Below are 20,463 nucleotides of genomic sequence, written 5' to 3' on the forward strand. Positions count from 1 at the left end.
TCACAAAACAAATCTGATTATTGTTAGATTCTATAGCAGTATATTCCTTTAGACAATAAGAAAATATGATCTGTAACTGCTTTTGATGAGTAGTTTTAAGATAAACAAGATATTTTGTCTCAGTTTCACAGTTCAATAATGTAAAAGCCCCTGACAACCCAGTACCTGGTCTGTTGTCCACATTAGGGCTTATCAAAAGAAAACTGAGGCAAAATTTAAGAACGTACAGTTTTCAGTAATAAAATTCAACTACACACTACTCCCTTAAACTGCAGAAACAACTGGAATCTAGTTTAGATTATAATAGAGTTAGGATGAAAATGAAAGTGTGAATTTACATGATTAGTTTTAATTAAACTGATGGGATGATATAAGAATGCATTATTCTTCTTTGGGTAGAAAAGCTCTATACTTTCTAGCCAATATTTTTGTTTTATTTGCTAATTAACAGGAGATCTAATACTGATACATTTTAAACTTGTGAAGGTAACACATCATTTTACAATTAGCTTCTCTCAAGTGAATATCAACATTAAAACCACAACTACAGCAACATGAAAAGGATAGCATTCTGTAGTGGTGTAACCTGGCAGCTAACTAAGCACCATTCATTCATTAATCTCTACTTTCCCACTGAGATGAGGGAGAGAACTGGGGAAAAAAAGTAGAGTATGTGGACTCATAAAAACAGTTTGATAGGAAAGAAAAGGAGCTTTGTGGGTGTTGGGGAACTGTTAGGTCACAGCTTGACCTGGTGACTTAGCACCTACTGACTGGAAAACTGAAACAGAACAGCAAAGTTTTCTAGGAGCAATAGTACATTTCTCATCTTCTGAGACTCCCAGTGCACTACATAATGTGATGATGTGGAATACCGATAACAAAAAATCACAAAACCATGACACCCCAACCTTTCAGTTCTGCCTCAGAAGACAACTGCCTTTTCATTGCTGATCTTCCACCAAGCTCAGCTGGCCTTAACAGGAACTGTTATTCATGTTACCATGTGTTATTCATGTTACCATTCAAGTTACAATACAGAAATTAAGAAAAAGCGGCCTTCTGCAAGGTTATCATAGGCTAGTTTGTGAATGCACTGTAGAAAAAAAAAATAATAATGCACAGAGGCAAATTAGTGCTTAACTTAAACATGTTGTTACAAAGCTTTGTCATCAAAAGCTTTTAAAATTCCTAGGTTCATCTTTCTTACAGGATGAATTTCTCCCCACAAAGCAACATACACTCGTAAATATTTCTTTTGTTTTCCTTTTGGTTTTGCCATTACAAAATACATTGACTTTAGAATCAGTGTATTTTTTAGTTTCATATTCAAAGTTCTATGCAATCCACAAAATTGTAATGCATAAAGAAAATGTATTTAATGGTTCAAAAGAAACGTGCATTTTCTCTGCATGCATGATTTTATCTCTTCAGAGTACTCCCTTTCCTAAAACTGTTTTCAGTTTGAAATGTGTTTCTTTAATGCTATAAATAACATAGCTGCATTATGCTACAAATTTCAAATGAATTAGCCTCTGAATGTATCACTGCTAATAAAACAATGAAACTATCCTTATTAAACACAGTTAACAGTGATGATCAATTTAGGCTATATGCCTGACAATTCAAATATATATTTGCCATAAGACAGGTTTGCAAGTCTTAAATGGTTTCACATTTCTCTAAACCACTCTAAGAGCATAACATGAATATTTTAAGCAGCTTAGTTTTGATTTAAATATATTTGCTCAGGATATGCTGGCAGCATCCCAAAATGCAGTGTAATACCCCTAAAGCTGGCAATCCCAAACTCAATTTAAGAAAGAAGATAATATGGACTAGCAGCATTAAAGCAAATAAAGGCAATTAACTGTTTTTTTTTTTTCCTTAATTTGTTTTCTCTAGCTTGAAATTACAAAGGATGGATAAAGCTGTGGCATTAATGAAGAAAGAAATTAATGAAAATGAAATAGGAAAAAAAAAGGAAGAGAGAAGTCCAAGAGCTATTATTCATTACTCAACTATTAATATGTGGTAGCAGATGTATAGTAATATTCATTTATTTAAAGTAGTCATTCTGCAGAATGGAACCTAACCATTGGAATCTTGCAGACATTCACCAGCATCTTGTCAGAGAACCAATATGCTTGTATGAAAGCATCTACTTCCTCTGGGGAATCTGGGAGGAAGAAAAGAAAAAAACAAAACTAGCTTTCTTATTTCCATGGAACCTACAAAGAGCACGATAACACTATTTGGTAGAGCACATTCTCAGTATTTTGCAACACAGACATCACCATTAGCTATGTATTTTTGCCACTGATGAGTAAGAGTCTGCATGACATGCCTGTAAGTATCTGCACCAGCAGAGGTTACCCACCATCTCTATCACCACTGATGAAATGCACCGTCCACTGCCTTACTGTATGGACATCCATTGGCTGGTCTCTATAAATGTTCAGCAAGCATCAGTCAATGTCAATGAGTACGGATTTTTCCCCACAGATAAATTAAATTCCACACCTTTGCTTCATACACACTTCCATGTCAGACGCCATTGTGTCAGATTGCCCCTCTGCTGACATCTGTCACAGAGCAACAAAATGTAATGAAATATTGGTGGGAAGGTTCAACCTCTACCACCACCATCTGCCTCTGATGTTGTGGGTTGTATTTATTGAAAATAACATGTTGTAAAAATCCCACCAGATTGTCTTTTTCTAAGATTTCCCTCATAAATAAAGATAATTCACTTATGCAGCCTGCTGTATGGGTATATTGTGATATGGGTATTTAGATGTTTCAAAATCAAGATAACAGGGAAACAACCAAAAACAGTTGTAGCATAGTAGTACATTTAACAAATGTAAACATAATGTTTATAAATTTGTTAGTGCTTGAAGTCTTCTTCTCCTGCCTACACTTCAGCCAGCTTAAAAGCAGAAAGAGCAAGATCATTTCATGTGATTCTCTCTATATACACACAGAGTTTATTCACAAAAACAACTGTTTATTAACTTGCTAGTAATTAGCATTCACTAATCTTACTTTTTTTAAGTAAAATTTTAATTAACTATTATATTCCCAATGACATAAAAAGTCAACAAAACTAACTTTACCAGAAGAGCATGCTATATTTCCCATCAATTATATATCAGAGTTCATGAAGAGTTTATTCTAAAGAATACCATAGCATATGTATATCCATATGCTTTGTTTGTAGATCCATCTGTTTTGATTTGATTTATATACTTCAAAATAACGCTTATTTTAAATCCAAGTGCACTAAGTGGAAGTGTCCATATTTGCCTAGAATAAATAGTAAATATATAATAAATAGAATAAATAGTAAATATATAAATGACTATTTATCTTAAAGATTTAAAACAGGACACAGATAATTCAAAACTGCTACCTCAAACACGACTGCACTGGTTAATTGGATAAACTGATTTTATGTGTATATATATATATATACACGTATATGTATACATATGTATATATACACGTATATACACGTATGTATATACACGTATATGTATATATATATGTGTGTATATATATATATATATTTTATTTATTTATTTTTTTAGGGAAGATGTGATTTCTTTTTTTTTCCCATAGGCTAGTCTGGTTGTGAAAGATGTTTAACAGCAATGAAGGACATCAAAACTCTGTGAAATTAGGCATCCATCATCAACACCAGAGAAGCTTGTAAGTGACAAGATGCAGTCACTTTAACAACCAAGAAAAATATGAATTAAATCATATATAACAAATATAAAATCTTCATTTTAAAACCTGGTGTTGTAAAGTTCCATATACCTAACAGTATAATTTAAATACCTTTAAGTACTTCAGAAATAGAGAAGAATAAACAAGAATAACAGATTACCAAGCCAATGTATATTCCACAATGTTATGAACATCTACTGACTCTTCCTTTCCAGGTGAGAAATTAATCCTTCAACTCTTACATTCCCGATTGAACACAAAATAAGTTTTCTATACTTATAATTTAGTTGTAAAATCCCCTGTGAGAAGGGGCTATCACCAACAAAACACTCAAATACTTGAAAGAAAACTGATCTCCTAGTGGTCAAAATTCAACATACCATCTCTCCAAGTTGGATGGACTGGTACTGGTACCAAATCCTGTGTGAACTAAGATGTAACCCCATTCATCCCATACAAGGATCAGAAATACACTTAAAATGCATTCTAAAATGGCACATCATAATCTGACGTTTTCTTGAAGAAAATTTTGACTTCTAGGATGACAAATTTAAGTAACAGTTCTACAATTTATTTTAGAACGAAGTCTACTGAACTGATAAGGTAATGGATATATGTCAATAAAGAATATGTTTCTCTGAAATACATTTAAAAATGTAATGAGTTCCTTTTCTAAGCACTTAAAGTTTCTGAACTGATGTGTTGTATGTATGATTTTCATCTTCATGTTGTCTTTGTTTTTACAAAGGTAAAAAGAAAAATGTTCCTTAAAACAAATGTAAGCTTTGTTTATTATCTGCAAAGGACAGATTGTCAGCAATGTGTCCACCTTGCTGATGGTGTTTTTGGCCGTATTAGGCAAAATATCACCAGCAGGTCGAGAGAGGTGATCATTCACCTCTAGTCAGTGCTGGTGAGGCTGCTCTTAAAGCAGTGTGTCCAGTTCTGGACCAGTAGAAGAGAGACACGAAAATACTGGAAAGAGTTCAGTGGAGTGCCTCTCCATTGAGGAAAGGCTTAGAGAGACAGGGATTGTTCAGCCTGGAAAAGAGAGGCTTAGGAGAGATCTTATCAATATTTGTAAATAGTTGAAGGAAGGGTGCAAAGAAGGTGGAGCCAGGTTCTTTTCAGTGGTGCCTAGTGCCAGGACAAGAGGCAGAGTACAAAAACCAGAACACAAAAGATTCTATCTAAATATCACTGTCTGAGCACTGGCACTGATTGCCCAGAGAGGCTGTTGTGTCTCCATCCTTATAGAACTTCAAAAGCTGTTTGTACCTTGTCCTGGGCAACCAGATGACCTTCATAGGTCATTCTGGATCAAACTAAAACATATCGTGAGTGGTAATAAATACATTTGCAATAGCCTTCATTATACTAAGCTTACAAAATCTGGCCAAAATAATATAATAATATAGGAGACACAGCAAATATTTAGTCCCTCCTTTCATCAATGTAATCTTTCATTGTGTTATTAATTGGAAAGGGGGAACAAGACAGTTCATGACCAGTTCAGAAGAAAGAAAGGAACTGAACCTAGAATCAGTATTCCAAATTATTTGTACCTGTATTTTTCTTAGCAATCATCTTCATATTGAGTATAAGGAATTTTATTAAAATGATTCAATTCAAAATAGTTTTGCAACGAATCAAAATCTTATTTTAAAATAAAAATAATTGATTAATAAGAAATGATTAGATTATATGCTATTAATTTTTGATAGCAGGATCAATGATTACAACACTGATCTTAGCTGAAGATTAGAGCTTCTTTAGCCAGTGATTTCTGGGTTTTAGAGAACTCATCTGTCATGTCTCAAATGATACATAGTGTCAGCACCAAACTGCACATTTCTGGCTTTGCTAGAACTTTGTAACTTGGGTCATGGAATTTCCACCTCATAATTTTAATTTTACTGTTAATATGCACTGTACAAACTAATCTGCAGGATTTACTGTAATTAGTGCTAAAGACCTTTGGGCCTTTTCATGCAGAATTCTTGCACTACGTTTCTTGAATGACTGTTCTTGAATAGCTCCATATACGAACGAAAGAATGCCTAATTCTACTCTTTATGACATCCTTCTTTCACAAGAACAACTACACAGTGAGTTCTTCAGTAACAGTTAATATGTTAATAATTTACTATTCTACCTAATCTGAAGTACCTTTCAAATATTCTCTTAGAGATTAGGAAAACTCTGCAAAGATTCCTCTAAACATAATTATCAAAAAGAAGATTTCAGTCATATTCAGAGGAAGTATTGCTTATGATTTCTTGATGATGACAAATTAGAATTCCTGTTCTAAAAGCATAAGAATTAAAAATCATTTATGTGGACTCTAAATATATATATACAGACACCAGACTGAAAAAGAAATAATTATATATTGTTTTATTAAAAGGCAAAGATGTCATTTTTATTAACAGATCCTTCAGACTTGAGAACAAGCTCACAGAATTTCACTTAATAAGGAAATATTACTTTAGAGTGGATCAAAAACAAATCCGGAAACCAACAGCAACAACAGAGAAAAAAAGATTTAAGCTCACTCAGATTTGAAAGAAAATAGTTTCAAAATTTCTAAATTCAAATAGAAAATTATTGAACAGAAATTTCAGAGCAATTGCACAGCAATTATTTTATGAATTAGTTTTATACACAAGCAAAAATAATATTTTTTGGTTTGTCATTCTGACTAGATGTAAATGAGTATATCATGCACATGTGTACATAATGTGGGGAGAGATTAGATAATACGTATGTACTAGATGACTGTCTCCTAGCTTTGAAGAGAAACACTTGGAAATTTTTAAATTTTCTGTTTCTTTTTGTCTTATATCTTTTCATGTAAAAGCCTATCATTCTAATATGACTACTGTTAAAAATATGAGTATTGTGTTTACAAAGAATTTTAAAGAATAAATTTATTGTTATATATATAAATATATATATATAAATTAAAGAATAAAAACTCTTTCTTTCCAAGAGGTAATGATGAAAGTGGTCTATTTTTCTAGTAACAGACAATAGATCTGTTTTTGTGACACAGGAATGCTTGCCAGCAACACGGTTTGACTGCAATACAAAACTGTATTTTCCAGTTTCTGTGCTTCTAAAATGGTACATTTCCAGTATGTAACTTGCTACAATTAGTGCTCAGAAGGAAATAAACATTCTTTTAAGTGATTAATAAGATCAAATTAGCTCCAAGTTTCTTAGAAACATTTTCATATTTCAACTCTCCCTTCTTGTGAGAAAAGCAATGCAACAGACTGAAAGTTGGATACAAGCTTATGTAACTAGGAATACCATCATGTACATCTCTTCATTTCAAAAGGCTATAAGCTCCACTGCTGGCACAGACCTCAGATTAGCCAAATACTCCAAACTTGTCAGTATTTTACCTCAGGCCTTCCAAGGACAACTTTAAGCTTTTAAAGCAATGTTATTCTGAAATAAATTCTGAAATAACATTATATGAAGACAATGATGTTTTCTTAGAGAAGCTGTACTTCAAAAATAAGATATACTAGCCATTGTTCTCACAAGTATATTTGATGCTGCTGCTCCAGAACTACATTTCCACAACATTGTTCACTGCAGAGCTGAATACTCACCTTTGGCCGAATACTGCTTTGCAGAGTGCTTAATTTTCCTTGTTTCATTTCTATACTATATACTTACTAGACATATACCATTCGATATTTACATCATTTTTAGCACGTATTTTTAAATACCCTTTTCCTCTACAGTATCTAAAGGATTCCCATTATCTCATCCATGTATAGAGATTGTACTACTTGTTCCTTTAGCTTCTTTATGTTAATCTTCAGTAACAGTACAGTAACAGTCCAATCCTATTTTTCTATATTCTGTGATGATGCATGTTATGGAGAGCATAAGAACAGCTATAAAGTAGCATGAAAAAGATCTGTTTTCCCAACACACATAACCCTGTTTGCAACATCTTATGACAATCAAAACATAAAGAAAGCAGCAAGGCAAGCATGGAATAACTTTTACTCTGCTTTCTCTTACTTTTCATTATTACTTACACAGGGATTTACAGAGCCAAAAGTAGCTATTAGCATCCAGTGAAGACCCTTCTTCCTTAAATTGCTGAAAAGATAAGGGCCAGAACATACCTTGGCAATTTTATTATTATCATTTTATTATTCATTGTTAATGTATCTTTTCTTTTTTCTTTTTCTTTTTTTTTTTAATACCTTGTCTGAAGATGCTCAAATTTTACTTAAAAAAAAAAAAAAGGATAACCATTCATTAGTCTCCTTCCTCTGTTGTTTGTGATTTTCTACTTTTCTAGAAAGAGTACCTTCACACCATAAAATTCATTTTTATCAGGTCCTTTCTTAATAACATTGTATATTAAAAGAAAGCAAGATTGGAACTGGCCCTACAAGCGCCAGCTACTGCCAGTTTCATTTTGAAATTCTTAATAAAATTTCTTATTATAGAAGTTGGGATTATACCTACATTAAATCTGATACAGAGGAATGTAACAGATGTATCTTGAATCATACAGGCCCAGACCAGGGAAAAAGATACATACACTTATGTGAAGTTATAGCATGCCTGAAACCCATTACCCAAGGCATTTGCAGCACATTCAATTTAGGACATTTTTTGAAAATTGAACCTTATAATGTTTGAAACATTTTGTCCCACTTGTCCCCTGTTTGTTTAGCTCATGACAGTATTTATATGAGAAAAGAGGGGAAAAATTGTTTCCTACTAAAGCAAAGATTATAAAATAAATTAATTAGTTAAAAAGAAAAAAGAAAATATACTACAAGCAAGATAGAGCAATTAAAAACAAAATTTGCACATTTTGTAGAAACCTTAATGCTAGTTCTAGTTCTGAAATAAATTTTCTCTGCAAAACTGCTTGCCTGTGATGTAAATCAAGCTACGTGAGTGTCTAGAAGTCTTAAATTCTGCTGAAAAGCAACACATTTCCAAAGAATATAAAAAATTTAATTAAGAAAACTGCAATTATAAAACATGTTAAGGTTTTTTTTAAAAGAAAAAAAAAAACTATAACCTTTATAGTTCTAGGTGAATTTTCCTGCAAACGTAGAATATTATACGAAGGATAATATGTCTTAGAATTCTTAATGCACATCTGAAAATCTCAGTGTATTCATTTCCTTTGCCAGCCCTGACAGAAAATCCTTTTGTTCACCAGCTCATTCTTTTCTAGTTGCAAAATACTTCACGAACACTCAAACTAGTGTTTTTCACTGTTCCTCTCATTCTACTATCTATCTTAAGGATGACAGAAAAGCCGATATTTTCTAGTTCTCAGTTTTATTTTCTGCCAAGGTAGGCAACATGATCTTCCATGGATGATTTCAGCTTCAGAGTAAATAAACTCTAATACATAAACTAATTTTTAGTCACTTTCTTCTGCTTCTTGTCTTTAAAAATAATGATTCAACAGGATGAAGCAGGGTAATAAAATCCCTTCTGACTTTCCAACTATTTACAATACTTCTAAATTTATTCATGTGGGTAAGCTTTTGTGGAAATTGTACCTAACCAGATATGGCAGTAAGGAAGACCTTCTGCTTCTTCAGGTTTTTCCTTAATTGCTCAACAAAGAACTGTGTGTTGGTCTTCAACATATCATAGTTTGGTACAGTGGAGGTCAGAAAAACTGCCTGAAGGTTAATTGTAGTGTTGTAGTTGTAGGCTGCCAAGCTCAGTAGAAATCAACTTTAATATGATCTTCTGATTTACAGTACTTCTACTCATACCTGCCAATATTAGCACAAGCATTTCCTCTTAAAGCAAAAGTGGAGGCAGGTCACTGGTTCTAGTGCAGAGGCAGATTCACACTAAATGAAGATTCTGCTAATGCTATTGTTCCATGTTAAAATCAAGCTGATGTGATAGCAAGCACCTACTCCAATTTCTTAACAGCTGGAGCTGGATGGTGGTGCTGTTGAATGCATACATATGTCCATAGTTTTATTCACAGAATTTAGCTCTTTGTTAGGGTAACATATTCTAAACTCTTCTTTTTTTTTTTTTTAACTTCATGAATATGCTTGACTGTGCATTTTTTTGCTGAATTTCATGACTTTCCTGATGATTTTTTTTGTTTGTTTTCACGAGCACTTTAAAAATGTTCACAAAGATAACACCATGCGAGAATAGTTTCTGCCACCTTCACAACCCCTTGCTATCCCATGCTCACACTACTTGTCAGGAAGCAGATGGATAGTCCTTATCAGCGCTTCCATCAAAGACCCCTGATGTACCCTCAGGCAATTCTCCCACTTCATGTTAAACAACTCCAGCAAAGGAGAAATCCTACTTTTCTTTTTTTTCCCCTACATTTGGGCAACCATCACAAGAAAATGTATGTACGTGCATACATTCACACAATTGTAAGACTGCTGCTGCCTAGTTCTTTTGTTAAATTCACAAATATACTGTTGCCCTGAAATGACTGCTAAAAATAAGGGGGCCTACGATCAAAAGTTCAATAATCTATTAACACAGATTAGTGAAAATGTTGATTTACTTTTGTAAATATATATCTAAAGAGAAGCAGATGATAAACAGCTTTTAGTTTTCTGTATTTATAACTGACAGATGGGTTTTGGTGAATAAGAAGCCAGTACACAGTGCAACCCCAAAATAAAAAAAAGATTTTTGGAATGGTCTGTAGTAGCTGGAAAAAAAAAAAAAAAAAAAGAAAAGAAAAAAAAGAATCCCCAAAGCATTTACTGCAAATTTCTAATGAATTGTAAGTCAGCAGTCAAAAGAAATCTATGTGGGCAGATCTGTGCCTAGAAGAGAGCGAGATACAACATTTGTACACAATTCAAGCACCTTTCCACAAATGAAAAGAGCGGAAAATGCTCAGGAAAAAAATACATATTGTATTTATATAAGAATATAGTATATTCTTATCTTAGGTTTCAACAAATGCTATGCCATAAACATCCAATGTCTAGACACAAAAATGTCACAAACATAACACTGAAGATGTTGTGACTAGCTAACTCTGATTTGATCTTTAAATGTGATTTTTTTTTCTGGTTAGGTAGGTTTGAAAAGATATAAGGAAAACTGATTTAATGCATTTTTGGGCATATTTTTCTTAGCCATATCACAGTCACGAAGTAAATTTCTGCAGGCATGTTGAATATTGTGAATGATAGAGTCTGCTGAAGTCTGAAGAGATAAGCCTTAATAACACATTTTATGGCTTTTTCTTCTCAAGGACATCCAAACAAACACATACAGCAGTGCTGAAAGGAAGTCATATGTATCTGTCCTAAATTACTATTTTCTTCCCTCAGCTGCTTACATATGTAGTATGCACACTGCTTGTCACTTCCTATGTCCAAGTATGTTTCCTTTACAACTAGGAGAAGATCAAATCTGAGCATGAATAGACTATTGGATTATGCTTCTGTACTTCATGTAAACATTATGCTAGACATCCGATAATAAGCAAAGAGATTTGTAAATTCTGAATTAAAAATAAATTCTTAGCCTTTGAAAAAAAAAAATAGTCCTATATTTTCCTTTTGGTATTACTGGATTACTTTACCAAGTAACATCTTTATATTTAATTTTGAATGAACAGAAAAAAAAATTCTAATGTTTGCATAGTCTATGTGGTTTATGTGCATGTAAACCACGTTTCAGTGGTTTTTTGTTACTGTTGTTTTTTTCATTAACTACACTAAGCTCCTTTCTGTATGCTGCATTTTCAACTCCTATGGCTTTTAAGACATCTGCTTTGTTGTTCTCAAACTACCTCCATGCTGCCTATATATTTTATGTATATAGAGAGTGAAGGGGGGGGGAGAAAACTGTGTAATCAGGGATATCTGAGGACATGACCAAGTAGCGTTTAAAATAGCCCATCACTCAAGTTACAAAGTCAAGCACTGAAAAACTGCCAGCCAAAAATCACACTTCTCTGAAAATGGACTGACACAAAAGCACAGCTCTCAAAAATCAGCAAGACACACTCCCTCAGTACTAAACATATCACCTTCAAAAAAAGAATAAATCCATATTTACATCATATTAGATCTGACTAGTCAATGGCCCTACGTTTTGCACACCTTTCTTTTCAAATATCAACTTCAAAGAGTGACATATCTGAAGTTAATTCTTACACGGACTAGAAAGATTTATAAAATGGGTGCCATGTAACACTAGAAAATCTAGATTTAAAAATGCATGTATGTATTGCATAGAAAAATATTTCAATTTGAATGAAAAAAATATCCATATGGGTACAGGAAATTTTGTAAGTGTAGTAAGTCGTGAGAACTGTAAATAGTGTTTTAGAGTTAAAATCAAATAAGCAATAATTCTACAAATTAGATTTCCTAGCTTTGAGTCCTAATATTGATCTTTGTTAAGCAACACAATGTGAAGCAAGAATAACGAATTTTGTGTGTAATACTTCAATGCAGGCCAATAATTTCTTTGAGGTTCTGTATGAATTTTATGCAAAACTTCAAGTTACTGAAATGAGAGAAATGTGTATAGCAAAGTGAACATAAATGTCCCAAGTAGCAAACATAAAATCAAAAATGACTATGATGCAGCATTTGAAGAACAAATTAATTTTCCTGATTTTGAGTACTCTGTATAATTTTAATTTCCCTAACGTACCTTTAGATCTAATTCCTTAAAGAATAGGTAACAGGAAATATATTTTAAACATTTCCTGCCTCGTAGGATAAATGTTGCTGAATAACAATGATTTTGTTCTCTTTAAAAATCACACTTTTTACTGACTGTGTCATCTTCATGTTCTTTATTATTAGTCATGCATATTTGTACACAGCACAAAGTTTTGGATTGTTTTGCGATATTTGAGCAGCAAATCAAGTTGTATTGCTAGTACTGGACCAAAATATCTTTATTCAATGAGTACACTCCTTCCAACTGTAAAAAACTATTTTTTTTTTTTTTTAAAAAAGCCTCTGCTTGAAAAAATTCTCCATTATGTTGTATTTGTTTTATAGTATTATGTTAAATATTGTAAATGACAACAAATAAATGAAAATTTAACTGTTAAAAAGACCTTCAAAGATAATTGGGAAAAAAAAATCAAGGAAAGAGATTCTGGAAAGAGATCCTTAGCTAATTATACTAGCACAAATGGCATAACTTAAAGAGCACTGCGTCATTTAACATAGCTTTGGATCTCATCATGCGTCTTAGTAAAAATACTCTCTCACCAACTCATCCAAAGCACTGAATAGACATACAATAAGCAGACAGATTTATATGGATATTAACATAATCAATAGCTTTAGCACTAGAATGATCTAAAGCATTTTTTCTCTAAACAGTGTTCAACAACTTATACCCGACTCTCATTTCTCTTGTACTAATGTCAGTCACTGACCTTAGTTTATGACAAAAGGTTGAGCGAACTGGGCTCGTTTAGCTGGGAAAAGAGAAGGCTCTGGTGAGACCTCATTGTGGCCTTCCAGTACTTGAAGGGAGAGTACAAACAGGAGGGAGAATGACTGTTTACATGGGTGGATAGTGATAGGACAAGGGAGAATGGTTTGAAACTAAGACAGGGGAGATTTAGGTTAGATATTAGGAGGAAGTTTTTCACTCCAAGAGTGGTGACGCACTGGAACAGGTTGCCCAGAGAGGTTGTGGATGCCTCATCCTTGGAGGCATTCAAGGCCAGGCTGGATGTGGCTCTTGGGCAGCCTGGTCTAGTGGTTGGCAACCCTGCCCATGGCAGGGGGGTTGAAACTAGATGATCATTATGGTCCTTTTCAACTTAGGCCTTTCTATGAAAGTTAGAAAACATTACACTTAAAGTACACTACAAGTTATCTTATTTCAATATGTGACCCATGAAATGTAGCTGTAAATAATTAGCCTATAAGAAACTTAGCTGAGTAGACACACACTTTTTATCCCACATGATATAAAAATAAAACATACAATTTAAATCCACTCAGCAATACCAAAGGATGCATTTTTCTGACAATGTAAGAAGTATTGACTCATGATCAAGTACTAACACAGAAAATATAGGCAGAAATAAAAGATCTGTTCTGTCTTTGCCTTAAAAAAAAACCCTACTTTCTTCACGGTTTTCCAACAAGAACTGCTAAAAAAGGACTTCAAACATGGTGAAATGTGAGACTCAAGTATTTCATGCAAATGTATCTTGGTTACTATTGTTTCTTATCATTTCTTTTATTACTACGGACTGCTCAGCAAGTAGTATCCTAATTCTGTACTTTTTAAATATCGGCATAAATATGAGCTGATTTATACAGCTGATACATATTTAGCTCATTAGTTGATATAACTGGTATATATTTAGCTTCTGGAGAAGGACAAAAGCCAGAATATTAGGTTATAAAGCAATCCTTAGTAAATTTACCCAGATTATTACCTAGTAAGAATGCATGTGCACATGAATAAACATTTTAATAAAAATGTTTTAAATTCAGTCTTAGTTACCTTACAACAACAAAACTTCACAGTAATAGCTATTTTTGTATTCAGGGAAATAGAACACTTAATTTGAAGTATTTTACTGGAGATACAGAGAAAGCTAAACATGAAGATGGCAAACTCTTCCAAAGCTAAAGTAGTTCTGCATCTTTAAAATCAAGCTTGATAAAATTTACTCAATAAACTTCAGTAATCAGTTAAATAAAAACAAGTATGCACAAACAAATCCCTATGTATTGCTCTGGTTGTGATTACCTATTGTGAAAACAATCATTCATTTTCTGGCGAATTTTTAGAAGAATGAGTGAGAATTCTGTTTTACTGTTTCTTTAATTTTAACATCAGGAGCAAGATGTTGACTCACTGACAAATTCATCTTGCCATGTTAAATTTCTACATGAGAATTTGAGTTCAGCACATGGCAAGAAAACCCTGCTCAATCCACCTTCATTTCCCCCAGATGGCCAATGTCAGGAATGGTGGGGTTCATCCAGGCTAACATTTGCAACGTAAGTATTGTCCACTCTAAGTCAACCTAGTTTAATCCTTCAATCTCCATATACTGCAGAGGAGGCCTAAAACCTTGTTTTATACCTATAACCTTGGTTTATACCAAGTTTTAGGTAGAGATGTGTCCTTTCAATGTTTAATTTTTCACTCAGTTTACCACATAACTTGGAAAGCTGAGACTTTCCAAAAATGAACAGAAAGATATCACTAACGTTCCCTTTCTGGCTAGGTTTACATAGTGCCTTTGAAACATTTGGCCTATTAAAAAAAAGGGGGGGCGGGAGGGGTAAAGAGGGAAAAAAATCACATGATAAGAAAAATAAAAATGTATATTTTTCTTTAAAAGTGTTTGGTCCTCATAATGATAAGACATTACCTTTTCCACTCATCCATTTTAAAATACAGCATGGATCATTTGGTACTAGATTTAGCTACACCTTTTGAATTCAGATGGATTATTTTGACTGTTTATACAACAGAGAAATATTGGAGACATACATTAAAGTATTAACTTTAAAAAAAAAAAAAAGATATTCAGCCTGCAGTGAAATAGAAAATTCATTAAGTCACCTCAACAGCAACTCCTGAAATCATATTAAGCTCTTCCCCAGCTGTTATTCCATCAGTGTTATAGAGTCTACTGTGCAAGAGTTAGTAACTGACAATCAGGGACTTTTTCATACTGAAATACCAACAGATATCTTCAACATTCCTAGATTAACTGACTTGTAAATCCAGATAACTATTTTATTGAGGACCAAATTTTAAAAGAGTTTAGGAATGTAAACACAAATGTATTAAAATAGGCTTCTACCAAACGTGAATCAATGCATTTCCCCAGACATAAAAATAAAATTCTGTAAGGCCTATGAATTAATCTTCTGAAATACTAATGATAAAATATTATCATCTACATATAAGCATTTTTATTCAAAGGCTACAACGTAGGTATACCTCAAACTATCCCAGTAGTCAGAAAACAAACAGCATTCTCCTTTAGCCCAGGCAAAAAGACCTAGAAGTGGAAACGCTTCAGAAATGTATAACCTAAGAATGTCTACTTTGTTTGAACATTAGATGAACATAACTACCAAATATGATCCCATATGAGATCCTATTCTATTTCAAATAGCACTTTGGAAACATTATTCAATAAGATTCAAGGAAGTCTAAATCCAGGCTGAAACAAATCACTTGAAGATATATGCAGCAGATGTAAAAAGAGCAGTCTTAAGCAACACGTCTATAGGTCAGCACCACATCTATGGGTCAACTCTAATTTTTTATTCCACACAAAAGAAAGCTTTGTGGTTTTAATTGAGATTTGCCTTTTAATGAAACTAAATATACACTTTTTGAACTTCTGTTTAGTGTTTTACTTAGTATTACAATACTGTCTAGTTTTTCCAGAGCTGGCTGAGCTCCAGCAATTGAAATAATGATCATTACATGTCTGTTCTGTTTTCTTTGCATTACTGAAAGCTTTGGCTGTTTAAATTGAAGGCACTATATAAACCTAAGACTGTTATTACTGAAGAAAAAAGGAGTAAAAAAAAAAAGCACAAAATTATAAGTATTAATATGATAGTGATCTTTGATTCTCCATATTCCAATTGAGATGTGACTGCACAATTATATTATGTTATCATATTGTTTAATCTTATCTTCCAACATACATTACAGCCTAACATTATAAAAAGCTTATTCAGGAAACATTAATTTGCCTTGCAGATTGAGGAGTATGGAAATAAGGCGCTTTCTAGTTTCTCTTTTGAATTATTGACAGAACTTCTAGTAATTGCTCCTCTGGAGGAGATTAGAGTGAGTGAAGGTTAAAACTAAGAAAAAAAAAAAAAGGTAAATAAATTAAGTTAGGGAAAAGATCTGCAATTATTTTGCAACAACTAGAAAATATTTGGTTTAATTTTTTTCTGAAGCAAATGGATCTTCCCTTATATAAAATAAATAAATAAAATTATCTAACATTTGAGTATAGAAAATGCTGGCAAATCTCTTTTTCTCTGGTTTCTTATCTCCAGGGACAGTGACTATTCCCTTCGTCGACCACATTCAAATGGAAGGTATTACTTGAACTTTGCATCACTTCAAAAGCCAGGTAGCAGTCAGAATGAAGTGAGTTATACGTCTCACCACCTAATCTATCAGACAATTGTGTGAAAATCCTTTTACAAAGCAGTTGGTGTTCCAAACACCGGTTGAAAGGATCTGGGGATATTCCAGACAGCCCACACGGATGAAAGCTTTCTTAACCTACATTAAATCTTGATAATGCAATAATGAGTCTTTTAAAGGGATAACTCTAATTCCCCTATCTAGTGCAATAAAGACTGTATACAGCTAATCTGCTTTGCCCTTTCAATTAAACTCGTCCAGGACGTTCTATGTAGTCAGCACCCTGAATGAGTCATTAAAATTCTCGTTCTGTAAGAGTTGTGTGCAGCGCACTGTTGTTTCTAAATTCCATTAAATCCAAATGGTCTTTATCGCTCCATGACCACTGTGACTTCAATCAGCCAATTTAATTACCTTACCAAATTGTCAGCAGAAGTAGCAAAGAAAAACAGGAAGGGCTGTGACGTTATCAAATTGAAATCTTCCTCTGTGCCGTTTAATCTAGAGCAGTCAATAACAATGCTTCTCACCTTCTTGCTGCCTTCCCGAGGCTCTTAACCTCATTCCTCTTTCAAAGATTTCTGTTGCTGTTTGTAAGACTGATTTTGAACTCCTGTCTGTGTGGATGTTAACGCATATTTAAAGCTTCTTGTCCTTGGCAGTAAAATTTTCACTGGCTCTATATACTGGAATTACCAACCCACAGACCTCTGAGGACTACTACAAGTGTTTGCTTTAAAAATTTTGATCACACTCTCGATCTGAAGGAAAGCACCTCCCTGATCAAAGCCAGCTCTGTACGTTCTGCCATTTAAATATATGCAGAAAGCTTACACCCTTCCGCTACAAAAAAAGTGCCAGTGTAAAAGAAAGACGGTGCACACCGAGGTTCTAGTAAAACTACCTCACCCAGCGGGCATTTCTCATCTGAGCTCTGGTCTCATAGCCTTTTGCATAGAGCTAGCTCTCCCTACTCTTCCATGCCTTTGCTCTAACAGCCATCTGATAAGAATGGTCACTTAAATCTCAAAACGTATGGGTCGACCCCCACTGACAACTGCACAGGCAGCGAACGCAGTGGTGCAGCCTCCTGGCTGGTTTTGCCGAGCCCCATTGTAAAAACATTCCTGTGTTGATAAGCTCAATCCTTTTGAGCAAAGAGGGCTCAGTTAAGTAGTACGGCAGACAAAACCTGTGCCGCACTTTCACAGGAGAATTCTCCAGTGCACAATAATTCCTCTCTGAGATCCCACAGTGGAGCCGAGAAGTTGTTCTATTTTTTTCTATTCAGACCCACAGATTACATTATCGACCATACATATCTCTTCTATTCTACAACTACTCTTATTATTTTGCTTCACGAAGGACAACGGGAAAACGCTAGTTTTTGTAATGGTTTGATGTGTTATTTTTCATTTTCCTCCAGGAAAAGGAAAATCGGTAGGAGGAAATTATTCTTGGGAGAGTACAAAACCACCCTTCCTTGAGAAGTATTCCACTTCTTTCGTCTTAGCTTTCTTTTGCTTTTAAACTCTGTCCCTCCCCCCCCTCCCCCCTTCTTTTTCAAGATGCATTCCATCCCACAACACCCAAGCCCCTTTCCCATCTGCCTCAAGCCAGCTGTCCCTGCAGACACCTGCGACACCAAACTAGCAGAGAGGTTAGACTATGGACCTTTAATTTTCTTTACATCCTCCACAAAGTGGGGAAAGTCTTATCGAGTCTGTGAGCTCCCTGAGGAGGATCGTTGATCTTTCACACATTTTCACCTGAGTAACTTGAGAGGGAATTGGGGCCAAACCGCTTTCCCGTCCCGCTCACCAACCTTTGCCGTAGGAAAGACGAGCAGGGTTCTGTACCGCATTGCTCTCAGTGGCAGAGACAAGGCCCGAAAGGGGCAATTTAAATAAAGAAGAGCGTTTTAGAGTACTGTTGAGTTCAAAGAGCATCGCATAGGAACAGGGAAGAAAAGAGGGGTTTTAAACAGCCCGGCCTCTCACTGCCTTGGGCGAGAAGAAATGGGTTTGTGTGAACTCAGGTGGAGAGTTACTGGTAGTTAACAGCTCATAATGGCTCGCTCATTCAGCCGTACAAGCACCGGCGTGCCCCGAGGGGGGGAAAGGCAGGAGCGAGGGGGCTTGCGGGACCCGGCGACAATGGGGCTCGGGAACGTCTCGGCCCGGTCCGGTCCAGCTCCGTTACTTGATGTTTCTTGGGAGCTGCTGTCCCTGGGTCTGTTTCTCCACAGCACAGAGGCACGGGATCAGAAAACTGTGAAAAGCGGTCCCCGATAATGGAGCGGATCTGCCGACGGTCGCAGATTTGGGCTTTTGTAACGGTGCCAAGTAATAAGGAAAAGGTTTTCAGCACACTTAACAAAGGAGAGATAAATACCAGGCAGTTGCTCTTCTTCTCCAGGCTGGGACCTGGCCTGATACCCACAGCAATGGCTCGGGTTTAAGTTTAATTGAGCAATTGTTTTAGCTCCCTTTAGCACCCTCGACTATGGTGGGCACAAGCCTTCTGCTTTTCCAGGGCTTGCCTGTGGGAAGCCATTCAGGAGCAGCAAAGGGAAGCTGCTCGCACACCGCATGAAGCCGTGTCACTTCAGTGAGGCTGGTGCAATGCCTGCACACCTGGCTGCCCCACTCCGGCAGCAGCAGGCTCGGGGCTGGGTGCGAACAGAGACATCGCACGGCCTCTCCCTGTGCCTGCTTCATGAAGCACAGGCAGAAGCAACCCTCTGCCTCTTCGACAGCCAACCCAGGCGGCTCCAGCTCCCTGTGTGGTTGCTAAAAGATAGCTTGAGAGAGAGAAAGGACATGCTGGCTAGTCCCAACAATGACAGAAGCCGTGGGAAGGACAATGTGAATCCATGGTGGTTAATTTGCACAGGAGGAATGAGTGGGCTGAGGCTCTGGCAGGCTCCAAGATCTCCCCTGTTGCCATAGTGCTGCTGGCTGAGGAAGAAGAGCGGAGGCTGGCAGGCTGCCTTCTGCAGGGAACTCCTCAGCTCTCACTGCTCAGAGAGTAGTCCATGGTCAGAGACGGGCATCCTAGCCCCTGGTCTCAAGGGCATCCCAGCCCTTGGTCTCAAGGACACTCGGAGGAGATAGAGACGGAGGGAAATTCTCCTCTCAAGAAATAAACGAAGGTCTTCCCTCTTCTCCGCCGTGCCCTGCACAGAGCTGTCACCCCTTGGGAAGGAGCTGGACATCTTTCACAGTCACTGAGTCACTCCACACCTGGACCAGGCTCAGTCCAGACACTTTACAGAGGCGATGTGCAACAGGGCCAGTTGAGCAAGGGGGAAGCCTTTCTCCAGCTCTCTTACATTTAAGATTTTTCATACCAAGATAAGCTAAACAACCACTCCCTGCTTTGAAGCTTTACAGTTGGGTTGGTGACAATTTAAAGACCAGAAAAATCATTCTGTGCTTTAGAAGCAGACTCAGTCTTCGCTGCTACAAAAAAAATTGAGTGAGTGTACCCCGTTACCCAACTATGTGACCCGAGGGAAGTGTGGAAGGGAAGTTAGCCTAGAAAAATGAGTGCATGTGGGACCATGGTTGCTCTGGGTGGCAT

General features: G+C 35.7%; 1 protein-coding gene across 11 annotated transcripts in view; it reads right to left on the reverse strand.

Moving 5' to 3' along the window:
- GRIK2 (glutamate ionotropic receptor kainate type subunit 2) overlaps positions 1 to 20,463 on the reverse strand; it is a 371,621-nt gene that overhangs the window by 343,815 nt on the left and 7,343 nt on the right. For 7 of the 11 annotated variants that reach the window (XR_005858537.2, XR_005858538.2, XM_040697878.2 and 4 more), the window contains exon 1: positions 18,704 to 18,908. The exons of the other annotated variants lie outside the window; for them this stretch is intronic. Coding sequence is in view for 5 of the 7 variants with exons in the window: in XM_040697878.2 (XP_040553812.1) it covers positions 18,704 to 18,827 (124 nt within the window). In the remaining 2 variants the exon portion in view is untranslated. Of the gene's footprint in view, positions 1 to 18,703; positions 18,909 to 20,463 lie in introns of those variants that run through there. 11 annotated transcript variants of the gene reach the window in all.

This window comes from Gallus gallus, chromosome 3 (assembly GCF_016699485.2).
Source record: "Gallus gallus isolate bGalGal1 chromosome 3, bGalGal1.mat.broiler.GRCg7b, whole genome shotgun sequence".
Lineage (NCBI taxonomy): Eukaryota > Metazoa > Chordata > Aves > Galliformes > Phasianidae > Gallus > Gallus gallus.